Raw genomic sequence first — 21,101 nt, 5'->3', positions numbered from 1 at the left:
AGATGGCCAGCAGATATTCTTATAATAAAACATAGTATAATACATTACATACAATAAAAAAACATTTTATAATTTTGTTTTACATTTTATATGTAACAAAATAAAAACATTATAACATTTTCATAATGATCACATCTTATACAGAACACATTAACATGCATTAATTTAAACCTTATAAGAAATAACACTTTATAATACTTTGAGATACAGAGATGATTTCAGAATTTAACAAAGAGCTGTGGTGATAAGCTATCAAAATGGCAAGCTTTTGGAAAGCACCTTACCTGCCAGTTTACACTTTGTAGCTTGGAATGCAAGTGAACAGAACTTCGGGTTTAATTTGTATGCTTTGTTCTTTTCAACATTTTCACTAAAACCATAGTCGACGTAGCATACCTAAAGATAAACAACCACCACCATGATGTTTAGGTTCAAAGCTCTTTGTCCTCACTTTAAAAAAAAAAAAAAAAAAAAGTGTGATACATTTAACTGGCTCCATTTTATTCCACGATCAGTGGGAAGTGGTTCTGCCGCTGTCTGCACACAGCAGGCTGGAAGTCCCTGAGGAGAAGCCTGGAGTGGACCCAGGACATTGGGCTGCTATAGTCTGAAACTTAAATGCCACCCCCAACCCCAGCACATGTGTTGATTGATGGCTTGGTTTCCAATGTAGCAGTGTTCAGAGGTGGGACCTTTGGGAGGTGACTGGATCATGAGGACTCTGACCTAAAGAATGGATTAATCCACTTATGGAGGAATCATAGATTAATGAGCCACTGGGAGGTGGTGGAAACTTTTAGAAGGTGGAGCCTACTTGGAGGAAGCAGGTCATTGAGGGGGATAATTTTGTCCTATCCTATTCCTCTTTCTTCTTCTGCTTCCCTGCTGTTATAAGATGATCAGCTTTGCCCACCCGCTTTCTGCCATGATTTCTGCCTTACAAGATAGGGTCAAATGACTATGAACTGAAACTTTTAGAAACACAAGCCTAATAGATCCTTCCTCCAAGTTGATTATCTCAGGCAGTTTGCCATAGCAACAGAAAGCTAACTAACACACAGGGCTCTTGGCCCCAGGCACCAGTCTGTTACTTAGCCCCTTCCTCAATGGGTAGAACGAGGACAACTCCAGGCCTTGCTGACACTGGTGTCTCAGCAGCACACACCAACTGGTTCTGCCAACTCTGCTGCTCTCCCTCCCCCATTTTCCTTAATGTTCTAATGCCAGATTTGTCTTAAGTCTTCCTCAAGTCACCCACTTCCTCCTGTTCCTTGGGTAACAGCAGTTGTTCCCAGAGAGGGCAGCGCAACACAGTATTTTTTTTTTTTTTTGGGTGGGGGGCACTGAGGATCAAACCCAGGGCCTTGTGCTTACAAGGCAAGCACTCTACCGACTGGGCTATCTCCCCAGCCCTGCAAAGCAGTACTTTTGACAGCCTGCTCTCAGCCACTGTGCTTCCAGGGGTTGAGATGCTTCTGTCAGTGACAGCAAAGAGGTCATGGCCAAACAACATGAAATTCTACACTGAAAAAATATGTATTCCTGTTTGATTCAGGGACATGAAGCAGGATTAGACTATCCAGCTCAGCAAAAGGCCTCAGACCTGCTGGGCCTGAGTTCCATGCTGAGACAGAGTTCCATGTTTCCAGGGCTCTTCCTCACCATTAGCACAGATCACTAAGAGCCTAAATGCTATTTTTAGTGTATATATAGAACTTTCTGTTGACAAAGACCATATAAACACAGAGCCTTTTAAAAAATGTAGAACTATTAAATTTTGATTTAGAATGATAACAAAGAATCTGAAAGTGTTGAAAACCTAGTATGCTTCTCTAATTAAAGCAAATGATTTTTTTTTTTTTTGAAGCAAAACAAAAGTACAAAAACAGGGACAGAGGTCTGACAGAAAAACAAAGTGAACAAGCTAGCTTCTTGGCACCTAGATCACGGCACAAATCAAAACTTCTCTCCAGCAGCGAGTCTAAGGAAAAAGAGAGGAAGCAGAGAGACTACTAACTCTTTCCTGGACCATTTGGTAAGTGGGGCTGTGGCTGGTCTGTCCCCTACGGGAAATGCTTCTTGGTGTCCACACTTGATTCAAGGTTGCCGGGGGCCCAACTGCTGGCAGGGACACCATAGCAGGTGGTGGGCCATTTAAGTGCACAAGTTTATCTCTCCACTGCTCAGTTAGCACCTGTTCTCCCTTCTCACAGACCTCAGGAGCCAGGCAGCCTTCACTTCCTTTAATAGCTATCACTACCCACAACATGGATTCTGCTCTTCCCAGACCTGAAATGGAGATAATGCTCTGAGATTGTGACTCCTGGGAAATTCTGGATATATTCTTAGCATAGCAAAAGACTAAGGGAATACCTTCTCCAAACTCTTCAAAGTGTTTCTGTAATGTCTGTGGCTTGCTTCTTTCTTTTTTGTTTTAAATAATTTTTTTTTTTGTAGCTGTAGATGGACAGCATGCCTTTATTTTGTTTATTTTTATGTGGTGCTAAGGACTGAACCCAGTGCCTCACACATGCTAGGCAAGCGCTCTGCCACTGAGCTACTGCCCAGCCCTCTTTCTTGTATTTTTATTCATGATAACATGTACTCGTATGGCAGCCACAGTTTATAAAGCACTTGTCTCTGGATGGCCCGGTGTGACTCTCACCACACTCCAGCCTGTGTCCTCTGCTCTGCAGTTTCTAATGCCCTGGGATGAATACCAGCAGGTTCACAAAGTCCAGGCATCTGGCTCTGTCTGTGGTTCTCTGGCACCATCAAGTGGCCACAGGTCTTACAGCACCACTAGAGGCTTCTGTTACTCCTACATGCCAAGGGCCTTGCAGTGGACACCAAGTAGGGGATCAGTAACTGCTGCCAAGCAACCTGCAGCTCCAGAGAAACAAAGCTCCTGTGAAGTAGTTGGGGCTTCTCCAGAGAAATCTGTCAGCTCCACAGGGAGGTGGGGAATGGTACGAGACAGGCTTGCTAAACCACTGCTGTCTTGGAGCACGCCAGTCTAAGACACTGAGTTACCTTTTCCTATTTCTAATAATCTGCTCTCAGTAGCAATACAGGCTACAGAGTGGGCATGACCTAATGGAAAATCTGCATTATTTATTGTAAACATTGATGCAATGTTAATGTGCCCTCTGCTTTCCACTGGTCCAGGGACCAAGTTGGTCCTTAGCTTTTTCCAGATTTTTTCAAAACTTATCCAAGTACAAATTATCCTGAATAAAAGATACTGTAAGTATGCAGACTAATGGGTTTTGGCCAATGAACTGTCCATAGAAACACTGCCATAATCAAGAGGCAGACCCTTTTCACTGTCCCATAGGCCCCCTCTTCCTCTTTGTAACCAGCCCCTTTCTACCTTTGGTCCCAAGAAACCACTGTTCAGATTTTATCACTGCAGATGAAGGTGACCCGTTCTTAGATGTCACTTACATGACTTACATGAGATTTATCCATGTCATTATTTATATTAGTATTTAATTCCTTTGATTGTTCAATAGTATTCCATTGTACAAATTATCTATAACTTGTTATGTATTCACCTGTTGGTGAACATTTGTACTGTTAATAATAAAGCTGCTGCAAACACATAAAGCAAGACTTTTTGGGGACCCATGGTTTTCATTTCTCTTCTGTCAAATGCTCAGGGGTCATATAAGTCTTTAATTGCCAATCAGTGTTGTAGTTTCAGATATTTAAAGTTAGTCAAATTTCTTAAGAAGTTGTGTCTGTAAAGATTTGGTTAAGGAATTTTTGAGATTTCTCTATGAATGGGAAAAGTGGCTATAGGCTGGATGACCTTACTTCTGGACAGCCAGGGCTTCTTTTACCCATGGAACAAACTGGGTATGAAGCAACAAGCTTCCCTCCATGGCCTCCCAACATGTGTCAGCAGGAGTTTCAGCAGAGAATAACTGGTAGATCAAAGCGTGTTCCTAGGGTGGGTTATTTGCACTCAATGGTACACATGGGATTATGGCCATTGTCAAATGGCCAAATGGATTTTGGTTTTATATTGTGGAATAGAAGTTGCTGAAACAGAAGTGGAATTTCTTGTTTGCAAATCCAGAGAGAACCCCAGGCTCTCTAGACATAGTTCCCCTTGTAGCCTGAGAGTCTTCCACCCAAGTAGAAGGAACTGTGAAACTGGGAGGTGAGGGGCACCCTGGTCTTAGGCAGCACAGCAATGCACAGAAGTCTTGAAGTGCATTTCCATTTAGGGAAAAGGAAACATCTTAGCAATCAAGAAAGAAAAGGTCCTCTTCTCCTCCTCCCCGCAGTTCTCCAGAAAGTAGAGGCCCCTCTGCCTAGTAGATCCAGGAGGCAGGCCCTATTCAAAGGATGATTTCCAAATAAATAAAGTTTCTACCAAGAAAGGAAGACACAACACAGTAAAAACAGTGGACAGATGCAGATAACCACACAACAGAGTTCCCATGTTGCTCCTCTGCACACTGTGTGGGGAACTGGGAGGCTGGGGCAAAAGAGTTCTGCTTCTCTGACCTGGCATTGTAAAAGAAGAGGCAAGGGGCAGAGGTGACCACTGAGATGTGGCCAGGCCTGGAAGTCCAGGAGCCTGCTAATGGAGGAGGGCAGTAAAGGGCCCTTTGACCTTTCCAAGAGGACTGACTGGGTGACCCCAGGAGCAGCTACTGAGAATGACAAGAGCCCTGGCTAAGAAGAGAAAAAGAGCTCTTTGATCATTCAAAGCTTAGGCCTTGAAGAGCTGCCCACAGGGCTGCTCAGTATGGGGGGTGGGTGTACACACCTTTTCCTGATCAGACTGTGGGTTCTGAGTATTCCTTTGCATGTGCTTTATTTATTTGTTTTGTTACCAAACTCTTGGGGTAATGTGACTACCACTGACTTAAAAGCAGGCAGGGATAATCTTTTACTGATATTACCTCTTCAACTTCCAGTGAAAACTATGTAGGATTAGATTAAAAAGGACATAAGATGAGAAGCAACATTTATATTTGAAAAAGAGTAAGGTGTGTGTCTCTGTGATGCTCTGACACAGCAGACAGTGCTTGCCTTTAGCTTGCTGTCCTCTACTGAGATGATCTGCGCACGTAGCCAAGCATCTTCCTCGGCATTGACCGCCAGCAGCTGACCGACATGTACGGCTTGGACTGGTGCGACATTAGGGTTCTTACTGTAATACTCCTTCATCTCGTCTTCCATTAACTCCTGAGCAGCGGAGTAGTCTTTGCCCACATACCTGTATTAGTAAAAGGAAGAGAACATGAATGAAGCCACTCAGTGGGAGGAAAACTACAGGAATCCATTGAGTGTCGCTCTGCTTCTATCACCATCATTGGTTCCAGCCTCAGACTTGCTTACGCCAATGGTGAGGGGAAGGCAGAAAACATTCTTCTCTTGGTAAAGCAAGATTAGAGTATTATGGACATCATGCAAAACAAGACTGAGGTCCAACCAACCATGCCATGGGGCAAATGCTCCACCACCATCCAGAAAACCAGAGGGTGCAACAGCTGAGAAGAGGCCTCAGGGAGGACAGGGCTGAGGAAAGACTTGAGGAAGGGAAGAGAGGAAGAGATGGGGAAAACAGAGACACTAAGGAGGCCTAGTTCAGTGAGGGTCATCCTAGAGCTTCACTGAGGCCGCTGGAGACCTGCGTCCATTATTGAGAAGGCAATCTAGCAGATAGTTTTGTCCCTTCTAAGGCTATCTCTGAATCAGCCTCAAACTCTGCAAAGCAATGAAACTTTACTACAGATAAAAAGCCCAGGGCAGGACTAGCACATGCTGGACCCTGGGCTCCAATACACAGCCTTGAACATACTAGACACAAGGTGACACCCCTCCCCACAATTCAGTGATCAAATTACAACAAAACGTAATTTGCAATTCTGCCTCCTGACACTCTTAAAAGAGCTGGCAGCTTCTATGGAAAGTCTCTAAGAGGTGTACTTTCTGAGGTGGATTATTTTCAGACATGCTCCAGCCCCTTCTACAGCTTTCCACCACTGATTGCAGTCACCCTGTCCTAGTTTATGTTATTAAAATTTAGCAGCTTTTTTTCTGCCACAAGCAGGCTATTGTTTTCTTGTCTTCATTAAAGGTCTCATTCCAGGATGTAAAACCTAGAAAATCAAATTTGGGTCATGGAACAGGAGCTGTCTTAGACATAAGGTGAAGCCTTTTAACTGGAAGAGGAGGCTGAGGTACACCACAACACAGTTCTTTGTATTGTCCCCAGTTTTTACTCGGCCCCAAGTAAGCCTATGAATCTATTCCCTAAAGAGTGTTTCCATGTGTTCTTTGTAATTTTCAACATGGCAGAAGATGCCAGTCAACCTATTTGTTACTAGAGAGAAAGAAAAAAAAAAAAAAAAAGCTGTAAAAAAGCCCTATGCAAAGTGGAAAAAAGGCCTCTTCTGAGGCAAGGGCTATTTTAGAATGAAATATTACATGCATATTATTCACTCCAGAGACATCTGCAGACTCTCTGCCATACTCTATCATTTAAATTTACTGAGCTTCGCAAATGTTAAGGCACTGCCTGGGATGCAGCTGCACTCTGAGCTCTGGGACATCTGCAATTCTGCCTAAGTGCCCACTTCCTAGAATCTCAAGGGCCTCCCTGTAGCACGGCTCCAGGCCTGGGAGCTCAATGGGCAGAGCCTGGGCTGCAGTCCTGAGGTGGTGGTCTGGGTGGCACAGGCTCCTGCAGGGAAGGAGGAGGTATGGAGAGATGCGGGTGGCTTCTGCTCTCTGTGGCAGCCAGTAGAGAAGGATGGCTACTGGCTTGGGTGAGGGCAGGGGATGATGTTACAGGTGGAATCAAAGTGAATGGTGACAAGAATGGGGTCATATACTGTCCCCAAATTACCTGAGCAAGGAGACATAGAGACAAGTTTTACAAGTTTTTCAAAGTTAATCTCTGAGTCTGGAGACAAAAATTCCCATATTTGACCTCTGGATTCTGCTAAAGCAAACCTTGAGGCCCTTCATGAGCCAGGAGCCCATCTTCCCAGGTCCATTTACTGACTGCCTAGGTGAAGAAGAGGGTACACAACAGAGTACAGTCTGGGGGGGCCTGTCAACCCTTAAGGTGGGGGGCAAATGACCTAGGGTCAACCTAACAGTAGGCATGACCCATGGTGCTTGCTAGTTGCCAGCTGCCCTGCTGAGCACGCAGAACACAGATTCCAGGATCTGAATTTACATTGGACAAAGGAGTTTAAGCAATCTGAAGACCCTGGAATTAACTATCCTAGAAGAGTGTGGAGCCCTCAATTAATGTCCAAGCACTGATCCATATTCCTGCCAGCCTTTTCTTGGTAACATCAGAAATCATGACTGACCAGTGCTGGGCGGTCTCTGAGAAGGGCGCCAATGACTGCTGGTAATAGGTACCACAGAATCCTGTCATGAAGTAGGGTTAAGTTTCCTTTACAACATCAAATCATAAAAGTTAGCCATCTGCCCCTTACTATCTTTACTTCAATATATTAGTGGACCACAATGGCACTCGCTAGCCTTCAGTGAGCTGCGTTTATCTTCAGGCCACACCAGTCCCAGGATAAACACTTTATAGGCTCACTACCCCTGTATAAAACAAGTCCTCTCTAAAGTTTCTTCAGATCTGAGCATCCCAAGAAACTAGTTTCACACCATTATCTACTCAGATTATTCATATAAAGCAAGAGATTTTATATGTTTTAGCTCTTCTTTTATAGAATGAGTTTGGTTTTGGTGGTCTTTCTTTGGGCCTTTCCAGCTTGGCCCTGAGTCTCTGGCAGCTCAACTCAAAGGGCCATGTGGGCTGAAGGAACCTGGACTCTGCTCTGCTTCGGCCTTTTCTTCACCTGCCAACCAAAGCCATACCCTGGGTTGGTGCTCCAGAGCTTCACTGCACAGGCTCCCATTCTTTTTCCTGAGCAGGAAACTGCAAATTATAATCCCTCTGGACTTTCCATGTGTTGTGTAGTTTCTCTAAGGTCCAAGGTGAGTGTCTGGAGCTGAGCTTTTTTTTGTCATTCCAGTTATCATTAGCCACTTAGGTGATGACTCCTCCTTCCAGGCAATGATACTGAAACGCTCATGGCACCTCTGAGTCCAAGGGCTAATGTGAGGAAGCTGCTGCCTAGCTATTCTGACTTTCAGGAAATGCTACATACCACAGGCCCTGAAGGAATAATATTACCTAGTCTGGGGAGGGGGTTGCTTTTTCTATGGACTGAATATCACTTTTGATATATAATGTTACCATGGTGCTTCTGACATTGATGTTTTTCAAGTTCATTTTATCATCTTGATTTTTAAAAGTGTTAGTAATTATTTTTCATAAGAATAGTTGTATATTTTGAAATTTAGCAAATATGTTATTATACTTCCCTATAAAACTCTAGAGAACTAAGAATATGTTATTCTTCCTTTGATCCCCAACATCCACAAGAACAGTCAAGTGATAACAGTAGACAAGCATCCTAAAGAATTAGAAAATGCAACTTGCCTGATGACCACTTCATTTGTGTTGCTCAGTTCAACCACCAACACAGATGGGGATGCCTCAGTTGGAATCACCAAAGGAGGGACTGTTATGTCCTCCATGAAGGTTTCGGAAGTTTCAGCAATGTTTTTTTCCAACTGCAAATATTCTTGTTCAATCATAGTCTTGATATCATAATCACCTTGTGCTTGCCCTTCATCCTTTAGAATCTGGTCAGTGGGTGATGGAAGTTTAGCATAGAGAATAGCCTTCTGGGGGTTTCCAGAAATGTAGTCTATGGTACACACATCAGAAAGTGAGGCAAGATTTTTTAAGGCATCCTCGGGGAATTTTACTCTGTACACATCTTCAAATGCTTTGGGGAGTGCACTAGCCCAAAGGCCACTGGTGTACCTCACCAGCAGCTCCGCCACTTTCTCTTTGATGTCCACTGGCATGACTGCTGCACTCCCTTTCAATGGTGGTGTTTGTTTGGGAGCAGGTAGTGGGGATGGAAGCACTTTTTCAGTGTCCGGTTCACTTCTCAAAAGCTGCTTTCTCTTAGCTGGATAAAGAAGCAAATCTTGACCACCACTGCAAGGTTTTTCCACCTGAAAATTTCAAAGAAAGCAAAGGACTGACAATTCAATGACTATAAGCTACTTGAAAACACATTAATGCATTTTATATTTGATAGCAACACTGTTTTTAAACTGATCACACATAAAAGCACACATTTTATTCTTCTCAATTACTAAGATTTGAATGCATTGCCTTCACCTGAAAATAATATGAGCCATATTTCATAAACAATGAAAATAAAATTGTATCAACTTCCCTTATGAGGCACCTAGTCTCCAATTGCCCTAGGATATTATGAATGCTTTTGCCCTGTTCTAAGTGTGCTGCTCATTTGGCTCTCTCTGCCAAATCCAAAGCAATAGCTTACAAAATGGACTGAATCCAAGAAGAAATGGAGCTATGAACAGATATAATCACTGTCAGGAATAAACCACTGGGAAGAACATTAGAAAATAGACAAAACAGAGAGAGCTCTCTCTCTTCTTCTGCAATATTCTGAGGAAATGCTCAACTTTCCATTATTTAGAAAAAGATGCCCCAAAGACAAGGTACAATTTTTACAACCACCATAGCATAAAGTTATCTGAAAGTGTTGTCACTACAATGAACAAGTGTTAAAAATACCTAGCATTTGTATGTCATCCAATTTCTAATTTTATGTGCATGCCATGCATGAAGGCAGAGCTTGATACATCTTTTTTATATAAGAAAGAAAGAGAAACTGATGTATAACTTCATTATTTTAAGTTCTAGGCCTTCCTACTGCTAGTCCAGGGGCTGGTGAACTACAGCCAGCAGCCCAGTACAGCTCATGGCTCATGAGTTGGGAATAATTTTGTATTTTTAAAAAGTTTTAAAAAAATCAAAAGAATTATTATTTCATGGTGTGAAAATTACATGAAATTCAGTGTACATGAAACCTTGCTGAAGTGCTCTCATGCCCACTGGACTGTGTGTTACCTGTAGCTGCTTTTGCGCTCCAGCTGTAGAACAGTCATGAGAGCCTGCATGATGTGTCATGGCTGCACAGTTCTACATTTTAGAGCCTGCAAAGCCTAAGACAATTACTATCTGGCCTTCTATAAAAACAGTTTCTTAAACCCTGTACTGGCCATTAGGCTGAAGGTAATATTCATTGCCTTCTGAAATGTTCCTATTCTATCAGGTCCTATGCAGCTATTCCTTAGCTGCAATTTAAGCCCCGAGGAAGATCCATCAGGGTAATAGTACAGACTTATGGGAAACCCCACCCTACCAAAAGAAGAGCATTTAAGATGCTGTGTGGGCAGCTTATTAGTAAAGAACACTGACTCCATTTTCTTCACTCTCCTTACAGCTTACAAAGAACACAGAAGTGCCTGTGTAAAGGAAAGAGGGTACTGCCTTGTCACCAGAGACAGGCACGAATAGATATTAAAAGGTTCCCTTTATTTGGTCTCACTACATTCTAGATGATACATAAGAAACATGATATTAACTAAGTAGAAAACATTAGGTTTTCCTCCTCATTCTTCTGCCAATGTGTGTTTCTTAAGTTTTGAGGATTGAGTAAAAAAGTTCTTGCCTGAAAAACCTAAAGATAAAATGACAGCAGAAGGGATCTATGGCCGTTCTACCAGCTGCAAGAGCTTCCTGTCACCAACTGTGGACTCCTGCTGGCACACATTCTGGATGGCATACTACCTAACTTACAATTTATGTCCCTAAAGGCTAGCCATAGGAGCACAAATATTTGGAGCGTTTCTCATCCTTCTCTCCATGGTTAGTCCATTTCTTGAAACATGGAATCTAAAAACGCCAATTTGTACTGTGCTTTAAGACACCAGATAAGGTGCAAGAATTTAGTCTGGGCATCCAAAGGTATGAAAAACATACTTTTGAGACAAATGAAAAAGAAAACAGAATTCTGTGTGAGTGATTCACTAGTAGAGAATCCCAATGAGTATAATTTGAGATCCATACATGGTAGTACTCTATCCAAAACCAGATGAGCCTGCAGGGCCCATCTTAAAACTCTACATCAGTTCTCATCTCCCAATCTCCTCTCAAGGTCTTCTCTGGAGTGGACAGCAGAAGCTAATTTCTGTTTGAGGGATAGCCCATCTTATTCATCTAAAATAACTTTCATAAGCCTCATCTCCCAACTGTCCATATGGCTTCTTCTAACCCATAAGAGGTTAAGAAGGTTCTTCTGCTTCATGATTCTTTTCTTTCCAAGGAGTCAACTAAGAATATGGGATGCCTCAATGTTTATTTAGAGTCTCCCCCTTCCAGTCCCAAAGTCTTAATTCCCATCTGAGCCTCAAATATCATCAGGACCAATGACCTAATAAAGCACTTAATTTTAGCAAACCTCCCAATATGATCTCTGAACATGACCAGCACAATGAGATCTTCCAAGTAGGAATTATTGTCTTTTTCTTTTGGTGGTGCTGGGGAGCTGGGGAGTGAACCTAGGGATGCTCTACCCCTCAGCTACATCCCAGCACCCCCTTTTTAAATTTTGAGATAGAGTCTCACTAAGTTGCCTATGCTGGCCTCATATTTGATCCTCCTGTCTTAGCTTCCAGAGTGGCAGGGATCACAGGCATGTGCCACTGTGTCCACTTGGCATCACTGCCTTCAACAGAACATTATGTCCATTTAATATGTATTGGTTCAGGACAGGAGCAGAATTCTGTTTTTCTGGCCTTTACTTCATGATAATGTTTAAAAGTCAACTGGAAGTGGTAATAAGCTTCCAGGACTATCTGTAGCAGTTAAGTCAAACTTTGCCAATCAGCCTACAAAACAAATTTTTGACCTGTAAGCCCAAATTCATTCAAAGCCCAAACAACTGCCAAATAGTCATCTAAACTAGAAGACAGGTTTCTTTCTTCAGCAGTTGTATTTTTATTAAGATAGATACTCACTCCTACCAAAGACTAGTTCCTTGAATTGTGGGCACTTTCCAATATTTAATGGCTTCTTAATCTCAAAAGGGGTTGGTTATGTGCATAAATTCCACCTGTTCTTCAGTGTCTTGGCCTCTTTATATTCAAACAAACATTTACTAAAATAAGCAGTAAAGGCATACCTGACATTAGGAATGGAACCTGATACTCAAATGAGTTGATTCAGATATCCTTTAACACTTCAGGCAAATACTTGTGGATAGATTTAATGTTATGGAACAATATGCCTGGTCCACACACTTGGTTAACTAATCTTTGGAGAATGACTTAAAGGTTTCTCAATTCAAAGGAAAAAATTAATGAAACATGATTTAGAGTTAAAAAATATATAATCAAAAACATACATAAACATTTAATCTAACACACATATACTATATATAAAAATATATAAAACAAATTTGACTTCTTTTCAGCTTAAACTCTTTTGTTTAAAAGTTTTCATACAAATAGAAACTTGCTCTCCCAGGCACCCTACTGTGACTGCTATCTGTCCTACTCAGAACATGTCATCTTTTTAATTGTTTGGCAATGGGCTTAGGAAAGACAGCCTACTGCTCCCTCTCCTAGCCTCCAAGAGTCTCTGAGCTGAGGAGCTATTCTACGGCAAGGTGCTGTGGCTGAAGCTCTGGAACAACTGATGAGTGTCACATGCTCATCTCCTGTCTCCTCCCAGAGCAGCTGCTCCTGGTCTTCACACATGGTCACATAAGTCAACACCTACTCAAAACATGGCTTTTATCAGGGAATGCATACGCCTGTAATCTCAGCGGCTTGGGAGGCTGAGGCAGGAGGATAGTAAGTTCAAAGCCAGTCTCAGCAAAAGTGAGATACTAAACAACTCAGTGAGACCCTGTCTCTAAATAAAATACAGAAACAGGGCTGGGGATGTAGATCAGTGGTTGAGTGCCCCTGAGTTCAATCCCCAGTACACACTCCCCGCCCCACCCCCCAAAAAAAACATGACTTTTAGTATTTCCTTGGTGTGATAATTAACCATTTCAGGTGAGAGTTTTGCTTTGTTTTGTTTTTCTACTGGGGATCTAACCCAGGGCACTTGACATCCCCAGCCTTCTTTATCTTTTATTTTGAGATAGGGTCTTAATAGTTGTTGAGGGTCTTGCTACGTGGCTGAGGCTGGCCTCAAACTTGTGACCCTCCTGTCTTAGCCTACTGAGTCACTGGGATTACAGGCATGTGCCACCAGTCCCAGTCCTGAAAAGGGGGCTTTCATAGCTTCTCATTCCTAAGGTCCCCTTGATTTAGGTGAGGGGGGAATCAAAAGACCTCCTTCACTGACTCAAGTAGGGGGATCAAAATCGTGCCCTTCTCCTTCATGTTTTACTTTGTTTTGTGGCTCTACATCTTTTTTCTGACTTTGTCCATCCCATCACCATGACCTGTAATTCTACATATAGTGTACATCCTACATATGGATTCCCATGCCCACCTCCCAACAGGAGAGACAGGTAACATAAAAGATGAGTTCTATATGCCATGGAAACAAGCCACCTCCTTTGGTGATCATCAGAAGATTCAACATCACATATGCCTTAACTTGTTGTACCCACAAGTTCATTATATTCAGCTTGATCTCTGCCATCTTGGGAATTATCATACCTGTCTGGATTTCTGTAAGTTTCAAGTAGACACTTTAGATTTCATAGATGTGAGATCTTAAAACATTAATTTCTTTGGTAATCTATTTGTTCATACAAATAAAAATCTTCATCCTATGTGCCTAGAAACTTTCTTCTCCTTAACTCTAAGAGGTCTTCACTTCTCCATTTATAGTTTACTGTGTTGCAAACATAAAGCTCTTGAAGCCAAACTCCTTTGAGTCTCAGAAAGCTCACTTGCTAATTCTGTAGCATGCGCCACTGAGGTGAGCTTACTGTCTCCATGGAATTAGAATTTTCTTTGGGATTCTATAACAGAATTTGTATCAACCAACTAAATCAAGAAACACAGTTGGGTTTCCATGGAGTAGTCAGTTTCAGTGTTGAAGCTTTAAGTTCTAAACTGCATTTTATATGGTCACCACTCAGTAGAAATCTGGGTGCAGTAAAGTCACATTTTCCTGAAGACCTGCTTTTCAGCACTCTTAAGCATTAGCAATGGTTATGAACTAAAAAAATAAAAAATAAAAAATCCTAAAAGCAAGCCAATTTGATTTAAGTAATGAATAAAAGACCCTTTGGTGCCCAGCAACAATGAAAACCTGGAGTCACTGACCAGAAGTTTGCACCTTATGATTAGGTGCAATCAATTTACGGAAAGGCTGATTGGTGGATGGACTTCTTAACAGTTTTTTGTTCTAAGGCTGAGAAGTACTGGAAAAGTTGAGGATTGAGAAAGAGATGAGGAAATGGTCCCCAATGATGTCACTGAGTCACAGTGAAGACAAACTGATGAGTAAGTGTGTAAGAGCAGTAGGGGGATCATGTACTGTAGGCAGGAAAACACGGAGACCAGCTATAACATCTAACTCAATGTTCCATGCCACTTACATCCACATCCACCTCTGCAGCATTTACTGATATTAGTGATGATAAACCCAAGATACTCAGAAGTGGTTTTTCAATTGATTCTATTTATGACTGTGTAAGAGCACATTCCACAGATTTAATTAAAGGTGAATGGAAAAAGTCCTGTTGTAACCCTGACTGTTCACAAACCATCTACCTAGGGAAACTCTTTGCACCATCTTGAATAAGTAGTTTTATAGACTCTATATTTTAAGGCCAATGCTCTCTCATTCCCACACCTTCACCTAAGGAAAAATTTTCACTGATGCTCTCCTCTTCAGACACCCTGAAACCATTCATATTAAATGAACTTCAAGCCATTTTCCTTCACACGGCCCAAGATTAAGCTGTTTGCTCGCATGTTCCTTCAGGAAGATGATGGAATCTTCCGGTTAAGCAAGTGCAGAGCTTTCTGGGCTGATCCCTACTGGTAACTGTGGCTTTCATTGTGCACTGGAGGCCTTCCCTGCACTCAGTACCTTCGGCAAGGGTTGGTACAGGAGAGGAATCTGTTCCCTACAAGGACAGAAACACTTGTCTTGGAGTATCAGTTCCTCGACTTCATTTCAACCATTGCTCCATATTGATTTTCAATTTGAACTTCGTTCTTTTCTCTAGCTTCTCTTCTGTTTTCACTGAGATGACTTCCCCATAAGACTTGCTGGACATGTCCCTATTCATTATGGTTTTGGTCTGCTGAAAGCTGCACTGCCTCTCAAAAGCAGCTACCTTTTACTAAACACCTTCTGTTTTTTTAATACTATTCTGGCAGCTGCTTTGTACCTTTTACCTTATTTAATTCTCACAACCACCCTCCGACATGGGTAGAACTGTCGCATTTTAGAGTAGACTGGAACTGTGAGAGGATGATTTGCATGAAGATGATAGAGCTAAGAAATGGTAAGGGACAAATCTAAGAGCCCACATTCTTTCCATTCTGTTAACATCCTACAGGTAGTTTCTGCTTCAAATTCCAGAACAGCAACACCAACTTCTCAGATTTTAGCACAGTGCTGTTTCATCTTTCTTCTATTCAGATGTTCACTGACACAAAATTTTAACACTGATCCAGTAACATACATTTACTATCTCTTTTTATTGGTAAAACTTTGGAAAAGAAATCAGATTCCATTTTAAAACTATATGGCTATACTTCCAAGGCCTCAGTTTACCTTCCACCACTGCTTCTGTTGGCACTGCTGGATGGCTGTAGTTGATACCCTTAGGGTTGAGTAGTGAGGATGTCCACTACTGTTTGATTATGTTTCACTTTCTCAGGGATCTGAGTTGTTTCCTATCAATCTAGAAATATCCAAGTTTTTTAAAAAGGCAATTCATTTTGCATGGGCTGAAAGATGCTTTATTATCTTACACATCTGGTTACCACAGCTAAAGTTTAGACAGATTCCTAAACATACAAAATATAAAAACATCCCTACATGAGTGGCAGAACTGCTGTTGCTTCCTTGGATGTTTCCCACATTGCTATATTGATGGAATTTGGAATTTTTAAGTACTCTGAGGAGTACTAAACAACTCAAAACTCAGTGATATCAAATGGATAAAAAATGTCACATAACAAAAATAAATTGTAAAATTCATAGTAAAACCTCTTTGTAATATCTACTATTAATTAGTATAAGTAGGCATCCCCCCATTCACACTTTATGTTCCATAATTTATGCTGTCACTCACAAAATGTCGTGTTCTATGCTTAAGGCCTGGTATGCCATGGGCCCGACCTAGAATGCTTCTCGGGCAGTCTTGCAGTGGCCTCCCAGTAGGTCTTGCAACTATGGCAGAAGCTCTTCTCAGCTGGGCACCTCTAGTTCAGCCCCTCAGCTCTTCATTCTGTTTCCAGCAAGACATGTGGCTAACAGGATGGAGCGATTTCTCTCTCCGCCCGGGTTTCACAGCAGAGAATTTTGACCAACATTCTTTCTACTCTATTAACGCCCTAAGAGTAGTTTCTGCTTTAAATTCCAGAAGAGCAACACCAACTTCTCTGATTTTAGCACAGTGCTGTTTCATCTTTCTCCTACTGAACTGGTATTCAACAGTCAGAGTTCTAAGTGTGGGAATTTTATGAAATCAAAGTCGGTCAGAGGCCACGATCCTGGGTGACCTCAGGGCAGGAAGTGCTAATTTCTACCAAATGATGACTCTGATAAGCAATGTGGCTTCTGCCTTACTGTCAGTTTCTTTTGAAACACACTCTCTCTCTCTCTCTCTCTTTTTTTTTTTTGGTACCAGGAATTGAACCAAGGGGTGCTTAACCCCTGAGCCACATCCCCAGCACTTTCAGTATTTTATTTAGAGACAGGGTCTCATTGAGTTACTTAGGGTCTCGTTAAGTTGCTGATGCTGGCTTTGAACTTGCGATCCTCCTGCCCCAGCCTCCCAATCAACTGGGACACTTTGTTCTTGAACTTCCTTCAGCTTCCTGAAAACTCCAGGGCTCTGACACAAGATATTTCTTTTGTCTTCTTCCATAAATTACTCCAATTGTCAGACTTTAGTTTATCAGGCACCTCCCCGGGCAGCAGACTAAGTCCACTAAGTCCTGTTTACACATTCCCTCCACACTCTGCTTTTCTCCCTCACAACAATGTAGGCTTATCATTATTTGCTTAGTGTTTATTTTCCCCACCAGACAAGTTCCCTACAGGCAAGGACCACTGTCCACCTCGCCTTCTGTTTTATCCATAGCACTCAGGTCAGTGGTGGCACACAAGCACTATATAAATACCAGCCAGACACAACAGTCAAGAAGAACCTAATTAACAAGACCACAGTTCTGAACAGCCAGGAGGTGTGACTATCCTCCCAGGACCCAATCACCTGGATTTCAGCTTTCTTGGTCTGCAGCCTAACTGCCTTCGGAGCTCTGTGCTTCCAAAACAGCTTCTGCACAATTCCCACTTCCCTCCCAAGTTGCCTAGGACACCATAAAACTGGTTCACCTTTCTAAAGACTCTATATTCTCTTTACCTTTCAAAATGCTCATTACATATTTTTCTGTCTGAGACATACAAAAGCTTAAGAACAACAGATTCAAAGAATATTTCTGCCTGCATCAAAATGTCATCCAACATCCTTAGGATACAGCTTATGTTACGAAAGTAAAATTTCGGAGCTGCTATTTGGCCCCTGAAGTGATCCTGTCCATTCTGAGATTCAAAGGGAAATATCTGCAAGTGTTTATTTTGGGGTGGTTAGACTAAGGGTGATTTTTAAATTTCTTATAATTTTAATTTTCAATCTTTTTTTACACAAAGAATATTTTATATGATTGAATGAAATACTTTAAAAAAAAGAAATGAATACACTGAAAATGGGTTTCTTCTTCAGTTTATGACAAGCCACACAGACAGACATCTGTTACCAAGTTTCTTCTCATCCTGTTTTCTGCACTGCCTTTGAGATTGTCTGGCTTTGCTTATACACTAACATCAGTCCTAGCCATGCTAGCAGTGTTTGTTTTTCAGAAATGCAAAAGTAAGTTAGAAGAAAGAGAAAATAACCATGGTGCTACCACTTAAAGCTCTTTCAAAAGAACCATGGTATAACAGCTCGAAACTACTTAACAGTAAGCTGCCAGAAAATATTCAGAGGTTAAAAAAAAGTTCTGAAGAATCTCAGTAGATATTACCATGACTAGCAGTTTGGAGTATCCTAGACACAGTGCCTCCCAAAGCAAATCACTGTCACCTCACAACTGCCAGTGGTTCCATCTAAACAACCCTACCAAAGTGGAGCCAGACACAGCACATAGACAGGAAAGGAATACTGTACTTCTGCTTCATGGTTCACCCTGACTGGGCAGAAGATAATCATGCAAGAAAGATAAATTCAAGTGCTGAAAACAATAACAACAACAAAATTAGTTAACACTGAAATGCGGGAGGAAACTGTCCATTTTAGGTCTTGCTCTAACATCAGTGAGGTAGGTACTCCCTCAAATCCAGTGCCTGTCAGAGGTGTTCTGGAACTCTGTAGACAGGTGTAGTAGCAAGGATGAAAATGTCCCCAAAAGTCACGAATTAAGCTACACAAATACTGGTAATTGTCATGGAGTAAAAAATAACCAGAAACATCAAGAAGTGGGTGTGGGGGTGCATGTGGATTTATGAAACTAGTCTCTATGTTTGGTTGAATTTTCTAATAAACTATTCTGATCCATTATCTTATTAATTTCATAAACTCCCAAGTATGAACAGGTATGGGAACTGATAAATCATTTTCTATTTAAAATTTTTACTCTGAAGACAGTTTGTAAAAATTTTAAATACAAATACTATATTAATTTCAAAATAAAAATAAGATACTATATAAATATTTAGTCAAAGAACCAAAATTTATTCAGCTTAAAGTCTTTAAAAATGCTCAAGAGCAAGCACTAAAAGTTGAGGCTAATAAACATTATTACTGGTAAGTTATTAAAATGGCAAAGCTATCAGTGTTCAATGGTAGCAGTTCAATCAATACAAAATGGCATACAGTACATATTGTCAAATGTTAATGCACTTTGAAAATAATTTAAAACGAAATATGTAACAGCAGCAACAACAACACACAGTGCCCTCAACCTTGACATACTTCTCACATAAATAAGAACAGACATGTGCTAATCTCAGAGATCAAGATTAACGAGGTAACATATGTACAGTGCATCACGCTCCCTGGATACAAGGTGGGATGACGAAGAACTCAGGTTGGAAAGCTGGAGGGAGGAGACACCAGAAGAGAGGAATAAGAAAAAACGTACCGTGCAAATATGAGGCCAGTGTTCAAACAGTTGTAAAATTCCTTGATTAAGGTCTTCTTTATATAACTCTTTGTAAAAATGTGGAAGTTTAGATATCCAAATGCCATTGTTATGCTTGTTTAGTATTTCCTTTATGCGGTTTTGAACCTCATCCATTTTATAAGTGTAAGAGGCAGGAGGCGTGACATTTGGTTTTTCAACAGTCTGATTAAAATTATCTTTAAATTAAAAAAATGATAGAATTAATGCTTAACAATTTAGATTATCCCCATTATCTAGCATTTATGGCTCCAGGCTTTGCTTTGCTGTGGGCTTGTGGAGGCCAAGAATCTTAGAAGGGGTAAGGTTTAAGCAAAGCAAACCCATGACAACCTCATTCTATTAGCCCTGAAATAACAGGTGGGGTTCAAGAGATACCCAAGGGGGATCTTAGACCTTTCATTCTGCAGATGTTTTACAGTTTAAACATCAGGACAATCTTGATAAGTAAATAAGAATAATAAAATTTATTATTTAACCAACAATTTTCCTTCCTGCAACTAAGATAAAATTTTGGAGCATAGGTATATATGCAATGCTGAATTTAAAGCTATATTTCACAGAGTGTAAGAATTGTGCCTTAACAGTAAGCTCAAAGAATGATTTACCGAAGATAAAAAGTTGCCCAGGTTTTAAGATTATAATTTTCTCCTTTACTAATGAAAATGATTTCACAATACACCGAGGTTCAAAAACTGATCCAGCTATAACATTCACCTAGCTGCAGTTTATAAACATGAATGCAGGCCTGAAATAGATAATAACTGAACTATTTTTAGTTTCCCCAGTATTCATCTTTTATGGTTTGTATTTATAAAGTTGTGGTTAGCTTTCTTACATTTATTTAAAATTCAGAATGCCTAACTTCATATCTTAAGACAAAGAAATCTGAGAGTTCACTATAGTTGACCGCTCTGATATTTTAAGAACTATCAAATTTATCCCAAACATCTTCAAAATTCCACTGGAACACTGATTAGAATATATTAAAAATTACCATGTATGTGCAAAATAGATCCATATTTTAATCAAACAGTATTTCTGCTGGGATCCAGTAATTTTTATTTTGTTTTAAATTGGCTGACAGATACATATAGACAGACATTGGGACGTTGGACTCTGAGGATGCCAGGAAGCCAAAAGGGGAGCTGTTGCTTGAAGATGCTTAGAAATTGATTCTGTTCTTCCCACCAGAGGCCATGAAGACCTAGACTGAGATTGGCATGGAAAACAGAGGTTCAGGACATCCATGTATCTTATTAAGAATGTAGCTAATTTATTTAGGTTCTTTCCAAACAATAAAAGGACTGGAAAGAAGGAAACAACTAGTTCTTATAAACTGGCCAGACTCTCCTTAATGACAGCTGACCCTGCAAATACACGTGCTCTGTGGGACTACTGGAGTCACCTAAGCTCCTGTACCTGTTGGTAAACAAAAGGAAGTAACCCTAGACTGTCAGCCGGTAGGAGAGGAGGTTGTATATATTTGTATATATTTCAGTCTGATGGGTGACCTGCAATCCTCCTGAAACAAGTCCTCTTATTTCCACAAAATAAGCTTATGCTAATTTAAAACTCTAAAAGGGAGTATGACTTTATTGAGTGGTCATAGTTAAGAAAATGCATTCATAAAAATAATTCAGATAAACAAAAATCAAATTGTTCAATTAATTTCCATAAAACACTGGAGATGTGTTCTTAAGGGAAGAAAAAGAATTTCAACTCATTACTAATCACACTAAAAGGAGCAAATCATGTAA

The 21,101-nt window shown here is 40.9% G+C and overlaps 1 protein-coding gene across 1 annotated transcript in view; it reads right to left on the bottom strand.

Annotated features, from left to right (window-relative positions):
- LOC306645603 (tudor domain-containing protein 7-like) overlaps positions 1-21,101 on the bottom strand; it is a 71,489-nt gene that overhangs the window by 24,820 nt on the left and 25,568 nt on the right. The window contains 4 exon segments of the mRNA XM_079113510.1: positions 285-396; positions 5,050-5,236; positions 8,498-9,084; positions 19,303-19,520. Of these exon segments, the coding sequence (XP_078969636.1) occupies positions 285-396; positions 5,050-5,236; positions 8,498-9,084; positions 19,303-19,520 (1,104 nt within the window).

This window comes from Sciurus vulgaris, assembly GCF_902686455.1.
Source record: "Sciurus vulgaris genome assembly, chromosome: 15".
Lineage (NCBI taxonomy): Eukaryota > Metazoa > Chordata > Mammalia > Rodentia > Sciuridae > Sciurus > Sciurus vulgaris.
This window is presented reverse-complemented; position numbering and strand designations above follow the sequence as displayed.